Source organism: Heliangelus exortis, chromosome 7 (assembly GCF_036169615.1).
Source record: "Heliangelus exortis chromosome 7, bHelExo1.hap1, whole genome shotgun sequence".
Classification (NCBI taxonomy): Eukaryota; Metazoa; Chordata; class Aves; order Apodiformes; family Trochilidae; genus Heliangelus; species Heliangelus exortis.
In genome coordinates, this window is record NC_092428.1 from 5,045,938 (window position 1) to 5,063,972 (window position 18,035).

The 18,035-nt window shown below is 41.6% G+C and overlaps 1 protein-coding gene across 1 annotated transcript; it reads right to left on the bottom strand.

Annotated features, from left to right (window-relative positions):
• Positions 1-744: 744 nt before the first annotated feature.
• Positions 745-7,389, bottom strand: TMEM254 (transmembrane protein 254). Its single transcript, XM_071748322.1, has 4 exons — positions 7,090-7,389; positions 5,778-5,881; positions 4,530-4,589; positions 745-2,363 (listed from the first exon to the last, which is right to left on the bottom strand). Exons 1-4 carry the CDS (start codon positions 7,189-7,191, stop codon positions 2,246-2,248), a joined length of 384 nt encoding a protein of 127 aa, XP_071604423.1. The 5' UTR covers positions 7,192-7,389; the 3' UTR covers positions 745-2,245.
• Positions 7,390-18,035: the final 10,646 nt, after the last annotated feature.

An 18,035-nucleotide genomic window follows, 5' to 3' on the forward strand; every position in this document is an offset into this window, starting at 1 on the left:
AGGGAGGTGCTGACCTGGAATTCATGCTTCTGATGGCTTTTTGTAATAATTTCATAAATTATTATGGCCTCTTGATCTTGCTGCAGTGGTGGGGACAGTATAAATAAATATTAAGGAGTGGGATCTCAATATTAATTTGAAATGAGTATCATTTCAAACTGCATTCTGCAGGTTTCTTTTCCTCAAGGATATTTTAAATTAAGAGCTGGTCAGCATTGCTTCTCCCACCCTTCTCAGGTTGTGAGTTGAGGATCTCACGTGCCTCAAAAAGTATTATAAACCAGGTACCTGTGCTGCTTGCTGAGGCTGAGAGTCTGTAATCCTTTTAAACTGCTGCCAAGCAAGGGTAAGGAAGAGAAAATACTTGAAGGCAGGTGAATACAACATAGTTGCAGCTCTAAAAAGTTTGATAAGCAGTGCCCTGCAGTCTCTAAACTGAGAGCTGATGAGATCTGTCAAGCTGGAAAAAAAAAAGTCCCCAAAAGCAAACAAAAATAACCCAGAGAGGTGTCTTAAAAATCTGCTGAGGCCACTGTCTGGCTAAAACTTGTTCTAACTTGGAAATATTTTTATTCACATCAGTAATTTTGACCTCTCAGAAATACTAAACTTCTTTGGTTCTTTACCTGGAAAGCACACAGCCAGCCAATCCTATATATTCCAGGTGGGAATATTAGTACTGGTGTAGAGATGATGCCTATGTAATTGGTATAGACATCTACTTCCAGAATAAGTTAAAAACAATTTATTTTTTTTTTAAATCTTTATTTCAGGGTCACAGACTAAGGTGAAAGGTTACACAGTAAAACATGACTCAGGCTCTTTATGTTCCTGATGGATTTCTAGCCCTTAAACAGGAGTTCTACATGTCTACAAAATACTAAATTCTCAGTTTGCCATTAGATAAAAAACCCCAAAACAACTGAAAAACCAAAAAACCACCCAACCAACCACCTAAACAAACCACTGTTTCAAACCCTTCCGTGCTCTGTGCTTTTAGCACCCACAGAAAAACAAAAACTTGATGTGTTTCAATAAGATTTCTCCTGAAGTGTCACAGTCTGTGGGTACTGCACAAGCAGAAGTTTATTTGTTTCTGCCTTGTGGGGCTCAAGGAAGAACAACCTTTTCTCTTGCTTGTTCTTCTGAACCAGTAATGCCACCAGTGGCATGGTAAAACTTCTCCCCACACCATAATTAGTATCTTAAATAGTAGTTTAAAAGTGCTATTACATGACCAGCTAAACTTATTCAAATATTCAAAAGGAAAAAGAGATGATAAAAGGCTCCCTACACACACAGGAAGGACTCTGAGGGGTGCTGGTTTCTCACCCATAGGTTTCAGGACATCAGAAACAGTGGTGTATGTTCCCTGTGTTGACTCACAACCTCCAATTTCACTCAGAATATACCAATACAGAATATTTGGCTAGGTTCTGGAATTCCAATTGATTTTTTTTTTTTCTTGGATAATAAATAACCTTTTGAGAAAGCTGCCAGGATTACTACTTTCTGCTCTACTAAGTCAGAGGTTAAAATCTCCATTCAAAAGATGAGTTCATGCTGCAGGAAATTCAGGTGTATTCATGTGTATTAAACCAAGTTAAAGTGCTTGGTTCTATTAAACCAAGTTAAAGTGCTTCATGTCTCCAAACTCATCACTGCACCTCAACCTGAACTGAAACTTGGTCTTTTTAATGTGCCTGCAGCCATACAGTGCTCTCTGTCCTTTGTGGAAGAAAACAAGTTGACAAAAATAGTACAAAGACCAGGCTCTGAGAACAAAGCCAGTCCTGTAGAAAAAATACAGGTAAATTTAAATCCCAAAATGGGTACCAAGTTGCTTTGTGGCTGTAAATAACTCTGTTACAAAAGAAAATTCCTCTGCATGAGAAGGTGATTTATAAACAGCTGCTAACAGCTGCCAGGGACTTTAAGGACTGTCAGAGTATACAGCCCATGTCAAAAACTTCAGGGGATCAAATTTTAGCTTCTTACAGAATAAATGGGATTAAACTTTGGCAGTGCCAAGACTGAAGGGCTGATTTTCTACTGAACTACCAGAGGGTCTATAAACTACACTTGTCTTTTTCAGTTAAAAGGAGAGTTACTTGAGTAGAAGGCTCCTGCATCATGTGGCAGGAATGTGATTCAGGTAATTACAGCACCTAGACATGGAAGTGAGGATATCTTCTGGAAAATGGGGATGAAGAATGTGAGAAGTGACTTCTTTCACTGTCTTCTCCTACTGCTTCTTGACTGAAGGTTTGTAAGACACCAGAAGACCAAAGGAAGCATATCCAAATAAAAGTGTCTGAAGGAACCAGTGAAACTGCACTGCTGGGTCAGTGATGCCTTTGGATCTGTAACAAGAACAAAAGAAGAAAACTTAGGATCTTGCAGACCCTGCTGTGACACAAAGTGAGATATTTCTACCCATCTTCAATACATCAGACTTGATTAGTACACAGCAACTTGAACTTAGAACATCAATTTCAACTTATTTGAGACTTGGCTCCTGTGCCAACTCAACACAGCAATTCTTGTGATTTTAGTGGATTTTAAGCTTCCTGCAGAAAAAAGGTCCTTTCAGAGGTTTCATGTATGCCAGTTCCTTAATACTATATAAGCTGCAATCTCAGTCTAAGCTATTTGACATGATGTATCCTAGAAGTTTATGTCCAAAGAACCAAGAAATTAGCTTAATATTAATATGAATTCCTGTCTGTGTGGAACTTCTGGTTGATAACAGTCACTGAAGGCAGCTGTACACCAGCAGCTTAAGAGATGATTGCAGTGCAATGTAGGATGGAGAAGCACTGAATTTGTGGCTAGAGAAATACAGGTATAGGGGGATGAAGACACCTGACTTGATGTACAAAGCAGAGACCTTTCTATGTTGGTTAGTTTTAACTTGGCATAAGTGATTTTTTCTGGCTAATACAGAAAATGTCTCCTTTTTCCCTCCATTTCACTGCTGCTGAGAAATACTACTGAATTTTCAGAGAAAAGGATGAGTATAACCATGATAGCAAACCCAAGAGATTCCATATTTCCAGTAAACAATCCTGTGCTCCATTAGTTTATGAGGTAGCTCCCTCTGCTGACCTTTGCCAGAACACTTCAGATGTTAATTGTTCCTTTGCCTCCACATGCATAAAATAATCACGGGGCAAGTGTCAATTTTAACACATTTCTTAATGTTCATATGTTGGTTTTTTTGTTTTTTTTTTTAATCATAATCTCACTGCAGTGGAGAAACTGGAAAACCAGAGCATAAGGAATTTACCTGCCTATATAAAGCAAGCTTACTTGACCAGACCATATTCAGAAATTCAGGCCAGCAGCCAAAGAGAGCACTGCTACTGATTAAAAAATTTGCATCTGCTTCCTCTCCAGCTCTTCCTCATCTCATGCCTCCTCTGGGATATTCATAAGTCAACTTTGTTTTTACATCAGTAAAAAGTATATGGTGCTCATAGTAAAGTACAACCTACACAGCTATGCCTGAAGAGATGATGATGATGATGATGAGCTGGCAATCTGTGTGGTCTCTTTTTTTTCTTACAGGTTTTGACACTAGGCTGTAAAATGTCATTACTCAACTTGATCACAATACATCCCTGGTCATCAAGTTCCCTCTTGCTTAAGCCCAAATACCTCTCTGCCTGATGAATCAGTTGAAAGTTTGAACTTGAAAGCCACATAATTTAAAACTGATAAAAGAAACTACTACTGACTCCCATTCTGAAGGCAGAAAATGTTCTGCCTTCCATGTTCCATATTCTGTTATCTTGAGAATGACTCCAAAGAGCTTTCCATGGAACAAAATCCCTTTGCCTTCAAGAGCTGCTACCTGAGAAGCCTGTGGCAGGCAGCTGGGAACTGAGCTAACTGGAGTGGAAAACCAGCAGGCAGCCCATCTACTCTACAGAGCATGAAAAACAACTCCTACATTCTTCTGAATTGCAACAAAGCTCAAATGAACAGAAGGAGTGGGTGTTTGGCCAGTCCATTCCCAAATTATTCTTTAACTTAGCTGGCCTTGCTTTTACAGTGTGATTAATCCAAGTGTTTCACTTCACAAAGCTGCAGATACAGGGAGATCTCAAATTCTCACAATGTAAGTGGAATAATTTCAGCAGGCAATTAGCAGTCTCAACATTCTGATGAGGTAAGACAGGATGAAGTTTTTAACACCTCAAGTTCTCAAGACTCTTCCTACATTTCCTATTGTTCCCTCTGCTTCCCAGGGAAGAGTGAGGCAGCTGGACAAGCCCCAGCAAACCTTGCTGCTCCCAGTTCTGCAAGTTCCTTGCTACCTTGTTCAACAGTGGCCACAGACAGAATCTGCAGTAGCCTCTTGTGGAGAACACCAGTCACTGCAGCAAGAGTTTTATTTCTATCCTCTCAACATATTACTCTAATAATATTGCTGCTGAGAACCACCCAAACCAGTCTGTAGCTTCTCTCTCTTGGATCAGAAATCCTCCTTTTCAGAGTTGGGATGAAGGGAGGGAACAACTTACTGGCATAACTTGACACCATAGAAGGCTTCTACTACGTGAATCAACCAGGATACCCAGAACCTAATAAAAAGAAAACATTTTTGTTTAAAACTAGGGATAAGACTCTTGTATCCAACATGCATTATGCAGAGAATATAAAACTGGAAGCAAAGGAGTGGAGGCTCACTTCAACCTAAAAAGCGAGGTGTGTTTCTTAGAGAAAAAAAAATGTAAAAATATAGTCTTAAAAGAAACTTAAGTCCATGTTGGTATTAAGAGGAACTCCTGGAACTGCCATTTCAAGTATCCACTGCATGTTTCCAAAACCTTCAGTGCTTAGATTAAGCCAAAAATCCAAATGCTTAGCTAAAGCAGTACAAGTTAATCTTAGTTAAGCAGACAAAAATCTATTCTTTTACTTAGACATATATTTTTAGTGGTCATAAGGAGATACTGAAGTTTTGATTTTACTTCTATGAAAAAAAACTGTGTACAGACTCAGAATATACAATATACTTGATTAGCCAAACCTGAGTCTACAAATTTTTATATAGAATTTTTTAAAAAAAATTTTAAATTACACAGAATATACAGTGAGGATTAATTCCATCTTGCTAAAGCAAATGATGCTCTGAGCAAAGATGAAGGCTTATTTTCTGCATGATGCAGAGTAAAATAAACAAGACAGTGTTGGTGTCATCCTGGCTTCTGCAGGAAGCCAGCAAGGAAGAGATCTGGTTACAGGGAAGGGTTTTCCAGCTCTTGTGTTAATTAAAATAACAAATACTCAGTTGTGTAACCAAGCAAAACTTAGCACAAGGCAGTTGGGATGCAGACAATTGAGTAGCAGGGTAGAAAATGTTCTTTATTGGGAGCTGGGGGAGGGGAGAAGGCTCCTAAGAGAGAATTAAACTACTCAAGTAAAAATCTGACAAAAACATCACTTTTAGGGGGTGTTACAAATAGAAATTTCTATATGGATTGACTACCTTTCTCCAAAAGTAGTATTTTAATTTTTACCTTTCTCATAATAACAACACAGATGCTAAATTCTAAGCTGAATTTTTAACTTTCATACTGGTGTAAGCCTGTCCTGTCTTTTCCATATTCAGTACCCCACACCCTTGGTTGTAATGAGCTTGAACAGAGAGCTCTTCAAATGTGATTAACAACTGGGTTAGAGGAAAGCTTGTAAACACAGATTAAGCAGCAGAGTGTGAGAGTCAACAGAAGAGATGCAAAATAACTATACAGGAAAATAAGACTTACCCATAGCACACCCATTTGTGGTGGTTTTTGACTAAATAATTAAGGAAGGTACCAAATATTCCCAAATAACTATAGGGTATAGTTGAAGGCCAAAGTGTTACCCACTTAAAGAGAAGGAAAAAAAAAAAAAAAGTTAGCTTTCTTCAAGGTAACAATTTAACCTTAAAATAAGCTTTCTATTCACACCCCCTGCCCCCCCATATCTGTCAAATAAGGCTTAGGGCTCATCTGTTCATAGTATTTCAACTCTTTTTCCATTAACCTTGGCCAAGACCCATTTTCTTCAACAAGACCACAACACTTCCAAATCACACTTCCTTGAGAAGACCCAAGCCTATGAAATTTCTTTTCCTTTTACAAGCAGGAGACCAAAGTGATTAGTTTAAGGCTGTTATCTGTGTACCAAGAGTGTGCCTGCACATTAAGTGGCATTTAAGTTGTAAGCTCATTACCTATTACACACGGTAGCATTAAAAAAAATAAATTCTCTCTCCTCAAGAAGTGAATCTGATGCAACTGACCTAAGGAATTCAAACTGAGGAGGAGTAGCAACTATTTCTCTTTAACCAGAGGATGCAGCTTGGTTCGTTTCTCCCTTAAAAAAGAAAATTTAGTATTTTAATTCTGCTTTGAACAGGACATGGGAGGTAGTTGACCCCAAGACCAAGGCTGTAGGTGGTGTTTAGGTATCTTTCCTGCCACTGAGTGGTCTCCAGTGCTTGTCACTGTCTGCTTTTATTTTATCAAGGTGGAAGGGACAAGCAGGGAGTCGGTGAGCTGAGAACTTTGAGGTCCAGTGGGGATGTCAGGTAAACACCAACCTGGGACACAGCTCCCAGGGGCTTTATCTCTCCTCTAGTATCAGTGCTGCCGGCTGTATAGGTAACTATATAACTACCTATATGCAACTATGCCAAGGATGTGGATGGCTTTAAACAGGGAATCTCCTTAAATCTTAATTTGTTTCTTGAAACAGCCCAGAAGCTGCTTTGGAAGCTGTCACTTTATTATATTTTTTTCTTAGTGGTGGTTCTTGCATGTAGAAAATCCATGCAAATAGAAGGGGAAAAAACCCAGAAAAACCCAAAACAAAACAAAAAATCCCCAAGACCGCCGTCAATACCCAGGCAGGACTCGGCACTTTCCTTTTTCCTCCCGGTTTATTTCAGTTTCCACGTTCTCTGGGACGTTTCAAACCCGGGGTCGGTCCCTGCGCTCGGGAGCAGCCGCGGACCCGCGGCCCGGTACCACCCTCATATCCCCCCCTAAAACTTCCCCGGGGATCCTCCCTCGCCCACCCGCCGCTCCTTACGCCGAGGAGAATCATTCCAAAGGCGATGGCGATCATCCAGATGAGCCGGGAGCGCTGGAAGTGGCAGCTGCCATCGCGGGCCCGCTCCGTCACCGCCGTCATCCCCGCCCCTCGGTCGCCGCCGCTCTGCACCCCGAGCCCGGCGCTGCCGCTAAGGCCGCCGCGGAAGGGGCGGGACCGGGGCGGGGAGAGGCGGAGGGGACACTGGAGGTGGCCTTGTCCCCACCCTGGGGAGGGGGAGAGGAGGCGGTGCTGCCATCGCCCCGAGCCGCTGACACACGGCCGGGAATGCGGCGGAGCCTCTCTGGGAACGGCCCCCGGGAAGCACTGGGGGCGGAGGTGAGAGGGGCCGGAGCGAGAGCGCTCTCGTGTGGCGCCAGTGGGAAACAGGGAATCCCACGGAATCCCACGGAATCGCAGAATCAGCCGGCTTGGAAAGGACCTCTGAGATCATCAAGTCCAACCCTTGATGCACTCCCCCTGTGGTTCCCAGCCCATGGCACTGAGTGCCACATTCAGTCTCTTCTTAAAAACCTCCAGGGATGGAGAATCCACCCCCTCGTTGGGCAGCTTCATTCCAGCCTGAAGAATTTTTTTCCTGATACCCAACCCAAACCTCCCCTGGCAGAGCTCAAGCCCATGGCCTCTTGTCTTACAGGGAGAAGAGACCGACCCCCCCCCCGGCTCCAACCTCCTTTCAGGGAGTTGTAGAGAGCGACGAGGTCTCCCCTGAGCCTCCTCTTCTCCAGCCTCAACACCCCCAGCTCCCTCAGCCCTTCCTCACAGGACTTGTGCTGGATCCCTTCACAGCCTCCTTGCTCTTCTCTGGACCTGCTCCAGCACCTCAATCTCCTTCCTGAGCTGAGGGGCCCAGAACTGGACACAGGACTCAAGTTGTGGCCTCACCAGGGCTGAGCACAGGGGCTCCCTCATCAGGGAGGGGATGCCAACCTCCACCCAGAGGGGTCACTGACACGAGTGGCCGGGCAGGCCCAGGACTGACCCCTCAGCAGAGCCAAGGGAACCACAACGCCCCTTCAAGGCACCTGTCACCTCTGAGTCAGGAACTCTCCTCACAGAAGTGGAAAAATGGCCCAAGGAATGCACTGGGAGAAGTGTAACCTGACCAGAGCTGCCTTGCTTTTGAGAGAAAGAGAATGAATGAAAATGAAGAAACTTGACTGGAAAAGCAGGCAGGTAGGTTGTGATTGTAACAAGGAGCAGCCCCAGCTGTAGTTGCAGTCGCTTAGAGCAGGATTAGTGCCCTGATGCTCAAAGGCACTGTTGAAGCAAACATGATTTCTGTTTCTTGCTCAGCAAATTCCCTTCCATGCTGCAGACTTGGCTTCCCCATGGGGATTGGGCTGATTCCAACGAGATCAAGTTCAGCAAAGCCAAGTGCCCGGTCCTGCACTTTGGCCACAACGACCCCATGGGGAGCTCCAGGCTGGGCACAGAGTGGCAGAAAGGGACCTGGGAGTCTGGATTGCCAGGAAGCTGAACAGGAGCCAACAGTGTGCCCAGGTGGCCAAGAAGGCCAATGGCATCCTGGGCTGGCTCAGGAACAGCGTGGCCAGCAGGTCCAGGGAAGGGATTCTGCCCCTGTGCTCAGCCCTGGTGAGGCCACAGCTTGAGTCCTGTGTCCAGTTCTGGGCCCCTCAGCTCAGGAAGGAGATTGAGGTGCTGGAGCAGGTCCAGAGAAGAGCAAGGAGGCTGTGAAGGGATCCAGCACAAGTCCTGTGAGGAAGGGCTGAGGGAGCTGGGGGTGTTGAGGCTGGAGAAGAGGAGGCTCAGAGGAGACCTCATCACTCTCTACAACTGAAAGGAGGTTGGAGCCGGGGGGGGGGTCGGTCTCTTCTCCCAAGTAGCTACCAGTAAGACAAGAGGGCATGGACTTAAGCTCTGTCAGGGGAGGTTTAGGTTAGATATTAGGAAAAAATTCTTTACAGAGAGGGTGTCAGACATTGGAATGGGCTGCCAGGGAGGTGGTGGATTCTCTGTCCCTGGATGTTTTTAAAAAGCGACTGGATGTGGCACTTAGTGCCATGGTCTGGTAACCACAGTGGTAGTGGATTAGGGGTTGGACTTGATGATCTCAGAGGTCCTTCCCAACTTGGATGGTTCTGTGATTATCTGATTTACTTGTCTCAAAAAATGACTAGTACACAAATATTTTTTAGAATCAGAATGTTCAGGGTTGGAAGGGACCTTAAAGATCATCCAGTTACAAACCCCCTGCCATGGGCAGGGACACCTCCCACTAGATCAGGTTGCTCGGAGCCCTTAAAAACTTCCAGGGATGGGGCTTCCACCACTTCTCTGGGCAACCTGTTCCAGTGTCTGACCACCCTCATGGTGAAGAACTTCCTAACTTCCAATCTAAATCTACCCTCCTCTAGTTGGAATCTGTTCCCCTTGGTCCTATCACTACTCACATCCTAAAAAGTCCTTCACCAGCTTTCTTGTAGGCCATTTCAGATACTGGAAGGCTACAATAAGATCTCCTCAGAGCCTTCTCCTCTCCAGACTGAATAACCCCAACTCTCTCAGTCTGTCTTCATAGGAGAGGTTCTCTAGCACTCTAATAATCCTTGTGGTCCTTCTTTGGACACACTCCAGCATGTCCATTTACCTCCCACAGTAGGGGCTCCAGAACTGGACTCAGTACTCCATTTTTTTCCAGTATAACTGTAAGGACTGAGAAAATCAGCTATGGAAGCCATAATGGTGACAGATCCCAGCACACAGGGAAGATGGATCACTGGTTCCTCCAGCGCTGCCCATGCTGAACTGCTCCATGCTGTGCATCAAGGCTTCCCACAGCTGAGGTGAGTGTTGCATGTGGAATACACACACACTCTCATTGATCATGCTTTTTGGGTAGCAGAAATGTGTTGATTTCCTGCCTGGTTCCTTCTCACAACCACAGGATGGTGCTCTTCGCCTTGTTTAGCTCTGGTCTGTATTGAGACAAGATACACTCTTGCACTGATAGGTGAGTAAGCACTGAATGTAGGTGTGATATGTTAGCAGGTGCTATGCTTTTGACCTGAAGTATGCATAGATTCACTCACTTTAAATAGAATTTCTCAGGGATAGCAACCTTTTTTTTTTTTTCTCCTACAGTAAAAAGTATCTAAGAATCCAAAGTCCATCTAGAACAACTCACTTTGGGAAATCTGAGAACTAGGAGCCTTTCAATTACTTCTTTTGTAGGAGTTGAATACCTATGGGTTTAATTGATTTAGAAATAGTGTTATTAGTAGCAAATGTGGGAAGGATTGTCTGACTAACTTCTGTGGTCCGTTATAGGCATCCAGCAAAAAAATTTCACAGGATACCTTAATTGTTGAGGTAGTTTGGAGATGTTTTTTGAACCCATCCATTTTTTACTTTCTTTTTTTTTTTTTTTTAATACCTGCAGTTAATTTAGTCATAAGTATGTTTTTTAATATGTTAAAAATTTGCTCCTGAGTGCACCAGTAAAAGTGCTAATAGAACTGCTGGAAACTTAGCAAGTGGGTTGTTTCTCAGATACACGGGGGCTTTGAGATGGCATGTCTTCAAGTTCACAACTTATTTCCTTCTGTCTCAAGAATCCTTGCTTTAAATTACTCATGCTCTGTTGTACAGACATGTTAACAGTTGAGTTGCACAAGAACAACAAAGTCTGAGATTTTAGATCATATGCCAGGTGAGATTCCAGTAAGACTTTACAAGAACATAACATACAAGAAAGTCATCCTGTGCATTATCATTGCTAGTTTATTACAGCAACGCCCACATGCCCCACCCCAAGTGAGGATTACAGTCTCCTTGTGGCTGTGAGTATAGAAAGATGGTTCCACACACTGGCTTTATTTGTTTAATGTACTATACATAGATTGGGAAAAAGGAAATATCACCAGTATTCACTGATGGGTAATCACTCAAAGAAGAGATCCTGTTTCAGTTTGGTATGAAGTGTCTAGCAGTGTTTACCACATTTATCTATTTGTTTACTTGGTGTTTACACATAGAAATGCAGAAACATAACTTATCCAATCTCTGTTAGGAGGCCCCTGGTGGAGGTGGGAACTAGAGTGCTCCAGTACTTTTATTGTGGCAACCCAGCAGTGATGGGTATTATTTTACCTGCAACTTAGTGATGGCAAACAGGAGTCAGACTAGAGCCTTCCACTGAAAAGGTACATATCTGTTTCCCTTGAGGAAAGGAGATTATCCATGTGTTACTGATACTGGCACGTTTATAGCACACTCTGTAGTGTTTCTCATACTATTCAGCTAAGCTCACCAGTATGTGCACACAGGTAGCAAGTCAATTGCAGTAGTATTTATGAAGTGCTGTAGTGTTTGATTAATTTTTTTAATTCCTTTTGTGATCAGGATAGTTTGTAGTAAGCAAAATAAAAGAAAAAAATGCATAGGAAATTATGTTTTGGGTGATAGGATTAGAGTTCTAATTACCAAACATATTACTTCCCTTCAGAAAAACTTGTTTCCTCAAAGAACCAGAAGGAAAATGTGCTGTCTGGTTTTATTTCCTTTGGTGTTTCTGTGCTGACATTTTAGTGACAGGATTTTTTTCAGCTTAAACCAGTATGCACAATTGAGAGATACTCTCCATGTATCATCTCTTTCATTAATCTTGTATTACCAGGAGAGCACGAGGGCTCACTCATCAGCACTGACTGGACAGGAATATATTTAATTCCCCCATGGCCACTCTCTGTAGTAGCAAAGCCAAAGTGAGAGTAATGGTAAAGGATGCTGACTTTGGGTTTAGAGATCTGAGTTTGACCTTTATGGGTTCTCTTCCAGAGTGCCAGAGCATCACAAAGCTTCCCATTTAACAGCTTGCTGGACACAATGGCCTGGCTTTTTCTCCTTAAACATTGCCAGTGAGTAACTGAGATGTTAAGTCAACATACTAAGTCTTGAAACACATTACCCCCTTCTCCCAGGATTAGTTGGGCTTGTTTAAAGCCAAATAATGTATCCTGACACATGAAGTTTACTCTGCAGTGTCTGCATATTCTCTCTTGCCGGAGGCATGAGGGTGGAGTGTTTTTGTGTGCCTAACCATTAACTGCTACAGAGATTTTTTAAAATTCTACCCACTTCATCATGGGCCTAGGGCTGTGTTTTTGCTGGCTGCAGTTCACTTCTCAGAAAAATGTTCAGACTTGCTTATGGCCATGTAAATATATCAAGGGAAGGGCTTTATAAACCAGATACCTGGAGTAAAACCAGTTTGCTACAACAAAACCTTTCATTGGGAGATAGATTCTGCTCTCATAATGGTGCAAATGGCCAGTAATTACAGAGAAGTCAGTAGAATGACATGAAACTAAAAAAAAAAAAAAATTGTATAATGTATAATTTTGTTGTCTTTTCTTATTCCTTATTTTTTTACTTCAACTTTCAAGGTAACTGCCTTGAAAAGAAAAACTGACATAATTTATTGTAGCTGAGAGGCACTGCAATTTGCCAACAAAAGCCAGCTGAGATGGGCTTCCCAGTCCTCGCTGCTGCATGTGCAAGTACCCAAGAGGGTGAGGCAGGGTGCTAATAAAAGGGAACAGCATAAGACTGTCTCTTATTTTTTGTCTGCTTGTGGGATTTTCTCTGATCTAGTGATGCCAAAAATTGCAGTTTGAAGTCTTTACAAGACTGTAGCAGACAAAGGAAACAATAAACAGACCTTCAGTGTTCTTTGATGGAGAAATGATTGATAATTTTTTTAAAGAAAATTCAAGCCTTTAAATCTGAGTTCTTGCCCAAACTAGTCCCTGGTACAGCTTTTGTCATCTGTGATGGCCTGAACATATTTTTATGTTAAAGGTATTTGGATTGTAGTGGAGCTTGAAGAGTGGTTTCATTTTCTTACATACTTAATGCAGACGTTCACTTTCTGCTGTGTGCACGTAACTCAGGATGCTCCATGCTAGTGCAATTGGTGAAGCTGAAAAGTGAACACAGTTTATTTGCTAGTGCAGATGAGCCAGTCTGAGGGCAGTTACCCACAGTCCATAGGCCTTGAGTGGAACCACTGTGTTAAACTGGGGTACCAAACATCTCATCCAGTGAGAGAGTAAGTACCAATGCAGGTGCACACCTTACCTTCTTCCTGGACTCCTGGGATTTTTACTTTTGCTCTGAGTGTAGACATGAATGACTGGTGTCCATCATCACTTCAGGAACATCCCTGGTTATAATTTTTAGGACAAATAACCACTCTACCGAGCACACCTCTTTCCCTGCTGAACTGCAGCATCAGCAAGCAGGATTTAAAAATACACTTCCAGTGATTAAGAAACAAATCAGGTCATTTACCTGAGAATAGAGAAAGCCTCATAAAGTAAAAACATAGAGTTATTTTCCTAAGGATGAGTTATAAATGTGGTGTTTGTGGGAGTTTTTTGCTGACAATAAAGTAGTGTCTAGAGGGCTGAGATTTCAGTGTGGCAATGTTGACAGGCACTGACCACCCTTACATTGCAAACCAGGCTCACAGGTTAATACACTGGGGGCTGGCTTAAAGCTCTTTACTGTTTTCCTGGTCATATATTTAGTAACTTACATAACTTTTGAAGAATGCATAATGGTTGTGTTATGAGGGATATGTCTATGTTTTATTTGTAGAAACAAAATTACACCTCAAAGGACAGAACTGTGAGGCAGGCAGTTCAAGAGCTGTGAACAAGTACGCAACTCTTACTTTTTAATATGAAGGTTGAAGCAAATTCTTTAAAAGACAAAAAATTTAAGGTACTCACAGACAATGGATGGGTAGTAGATAAATACTTGCATATCACCTGTTCTCTCAAAATATGGGGAGGACAACAAGAATATCTTCTTTTTCATTACACTGCAAGTAAAATGGGCAGTGATGCTTTTCAATTTTTTTTTAATTTCTTGAATAAAACATGCTGCTTACACCAGTTGTGGGTGATTTCAAAATGGGTATTTCATGTTTGTGAGCTATATTGCTTTTGTTCCAAATATTTCCAAAGTAATTTTAGTGCATATTTTCTATTTATGTTCATATCTGAAATAACTGTATTTTGAGTCCCTTTCTCTGCATAAGCATATGGAAAGAGCTTTACTGTTGAATGTGTAATATTTTCATACAGCCTCAATGGGTTTGAAGTGACTGTTCTTACCTTGTTTTTGCCACTGTCATATTGCCTTACTGTAGAAGGGCAGCATAGCCCTTGTGACATTTGAAGTCATAGAGAAAGTTCCTACAGAACTGAAAGGGAGCAGAACTAAGCTGTCCTGATGGAAGGTAGTAGAAATGTGGCATATGGAGTGAGCTAATGGTATAATTTCATGTGGTGCTGAGATTCTGGAATTGGTGCTGACTGTGTTAGCATAAGTGTCTCACACTCTGTTTAATGTGTGAATAGGCAACCTGCCTCCCTCTCAACACATTAAGGAAACTGTATTTTGAGTGAAGAACATTTGTCTTAAACAGAGTTCAGGAATGCTGAACTGATGCTAAGTGAAAAAAAGAAAATTCTTTGCTGTTCCAGGTTAGCCAGTTAGCAAGTTCCACTTTAACTGGGAACATTTTCCTATTGCTAGTCCAGGTAGCTTTGAGGCTGTGTCCTGGCATCAGTGGCATCTATCACACATACTGATAGTCACTGAACAAGCTCTTATTGCCATCAGCCTCTTTGATGACACCCATGGCATGCCATTGAAAGTGACACTTCTGCAAGAGGAAATCTCCCAGTAAATTCACAGCTCAAAGAAGAGTTACTCTGTTTTTGGTGTTTTAAATTTTTGTGCATTTTTTCCTTCAGTTCATTACAAGGGGTTGATGGGTTACATGTGCCACAATAAGCTATTTCATCATTGCTAAGTGCTTGCTGGTAACTCAACACATGGGTATGCATTGACAAGTTTTCTCTTGAAAGGCTCCACAGGACTTAGATCAGCCCATAGATCATCCTGGAATTTTAGCTGGCATATACTCTACCTATTCTTGGGTCTGTGAAATCCAGCATGACTAACCTTAAGGCCTTAACCCTAAAACAATGTTCACACTGATTTCTGGATAGGAAGTCCTATGTGGGATTAATTTTTCTAAGATCAACCGTGCACAAATGAGTGTACGCTACTTAATCATGTGTGATACATGGGTACAGAGAATAATGAAGAATATCATCATCTGCTCCATGCAGTTTATTTTGCTTGGTATTGTCTTTCTTTTCCATTTGGTGAGGAATTCTGAGTCAGAATTTGTTTTTCCCTAAAGCAGGATTCTCACTTTCTAAAATCAAGCCTAGAGGATGTTAAACTACCTCTGGTCTAACACTTCCTTGTGTTGCAATGGCTGAGCCACCAAAATGTGGGGGGTCAAACCCCATACCCTGAAGTCACTGTGGCAGACTCTACTGCTACTATTAATTATGGCCATACTTATTTTTGAAAAGGCAAAGCCATGTGGGCCAATTTCATCTTTAGCTTAATGATTTCACAGGAATTGATGATTTTATATCAGCAGCTACTTTCATGTGATTAATTCGTAAGCATTTTGTTCATCTGAATAATGTGAATAGAAGAAAGGTAGCAAAAATGGGAAAAGAATAAATGCTCCTCAAGTGTTCTTTGTGGGAAGAAACTAAGTGGGAGATGCAGCTTTCTTCAGTTTTTGTCCTAATAAAGATGTAACTGAAATGAATGCAGCTGCAGTCTATGATTCCCTTTACATTCATGCCCCACAAATGCAGCCGTGGTTGAATTGATGCTTTAACTGATTTAACTGTGACTTACTGTGCATCACCTCAGGCAAAGGAATCCCACGAGGTGGTCACCAAATCAGGAAGCTGTTTTGTGAAGAGTTGGGTATGTGTTGAAATCAGAGCATCTTTAGAATATATTCGACAAGTGAATGTTGACTGTGTTGACAGATCCTAAGTAAAGTATTAAAAAAATATATTGAAGGAGCACTCTTAGCATACTCTTTCTAATTCTTTAGAATACCACACCATAGAACAACCACTCACAGTTATCCCTAGCTGTACCTGAGTAGTTGACATAGATTATTCTGTCAGTATTTCCTATGCCCACAAGTACATTACAAAGAACTCTCTTGAATTTGATCATATGCTTGCTTATTGCTAAGTTGTTTATATATTGGGGGCTGTACATCCTGATTTTTTACTGTACACTTACTTGTATTGCTTTTAGATGCTGTGTTTATTTCACTAGTTTGTTATTGCTTTGTTGTGCAGACACTTTGTGTTTGCTTTAGGAAAAGCTGAAGGATTGTACTGACACTGCAAATAGCTGCAGTAAACAGAACCCAAGTACAAGCACGTAATTCTAATAGCTACTTTAACAGCGACTCAGCCATTGCTCACTGCCCTCCCTCCTGTGAGCTGATAGCTCTAACCTCTCACAATTGTTTAGTTTCTGTTTCTATTCTGTCTTCTTCCCACTCGGCCTCTGTTTTCCCAAGTTTTCATCATAGTATTTTATATGTGTGTATTGGCATATTGATTTCTGTACGATTTGCTTGACTGCATAAACTTTGTGTGCGTTGCCTGCCACAGGTGCTATTTTGTCTTCCACATTTTCTGTACTCAAATGGAAGATATTGAACCTCTGTTGGCAAGGGTGGGGATATATGTGGGTATCAGTGTCTTAGGTATTTGGCACACTGTTTATTGGCAAAAGAACTTGCTTCTAGACATGTTAAGAACACTGGTTTCGTATATATACATTGTTCGTGCCCAGGCTGCTAAGGAAATACCTTATAACCCTGTATATTGAACACTGCCTTTTGGTCAGGTGGATGAGGTTGCCAACAATTTGGCACTGATTGTCCTTCAACAGCAAAATATGGTACTTTTACTTGCAGTTACAAGTTTAAAGACATCTTCAAAACAGCCAGATTGTTATTATCAAAACAGTAATTTACTGAAGTGTCATGCAATTAAACTGGACCAGCATGTGTTTGACAGCCTTGGGCAATGTTAGAAAGTCCCCAGTTCAGCACAGTACTTAAATGTGCATGTGGCTTTGAGCATGTACATAGTCCCTATGGAGGCAGTGATCAGAGGTCTGGGGAAAGCTGCAGGAACAGGAAAAGCTTAGTCTGCTGTAGAAAACTGTAATAGCATGTGTGACAACAGCATTCAAATACCTAAGAGGCAGTGGCAAGGAAGGAGATTATTTATATGGAGAATGGAGGAGAGGAAATGATCTCCATCTGAAGCAGGAGATGTTATAACTTTAAAACAGCAAGTTTTAACAGCAAGCATGGTGAGATATGGACCAGATCACCTCAGGAGGCTTTGAAACCTCATGAAAAATTTAAGAAGTCTTTAAAAGAAAAAAAACTTTTCGAGAACATTTAAGGTTGAGCTGTGTAGCTCTTGGACAGAGAGATGGACAAGATAGCTAATTGAAGGCCTTTTGAATCTTATTTTCTACAGTATGTGCTTAAAATTACACATGTACGTAAAAAATAAATTTATAAAAGCTCTCACAGTGTTCTCCATAGGCTCAGGCAAATGTTCTGTCAGAAGGTGGAGTAGTCTCTGTCAGTACCTCACCTTTACAAAAAAAACTGGATTCCATGAACTAAATGTACTGAACTTCACAAAAACACACAGTGCCAATTCTTCACTTCAGATCACCATGTATATCACGTTTTACTGTTGTTTTTTTTTTCTGGCTATCATACCTAACAGAACAGTTTTCTTAGTACAGATTTTTAATATTGGTGTAGGGGAAGGGGTTTATTTATTATGAACTCTTTAATTCATGCTGGAAACTAGAAACATCTTAGATACTGTGGTTACAAAGCCTTCAGCTGACAACTTTAATAATGGATGTTATTAAAGTATAATGCAAGGAGCAGTTCCTTTACAAGTACTGAGTAAGGAAGGCAGCTGCTGTGACAGGCATCTGGCAACTCTGTGATAACA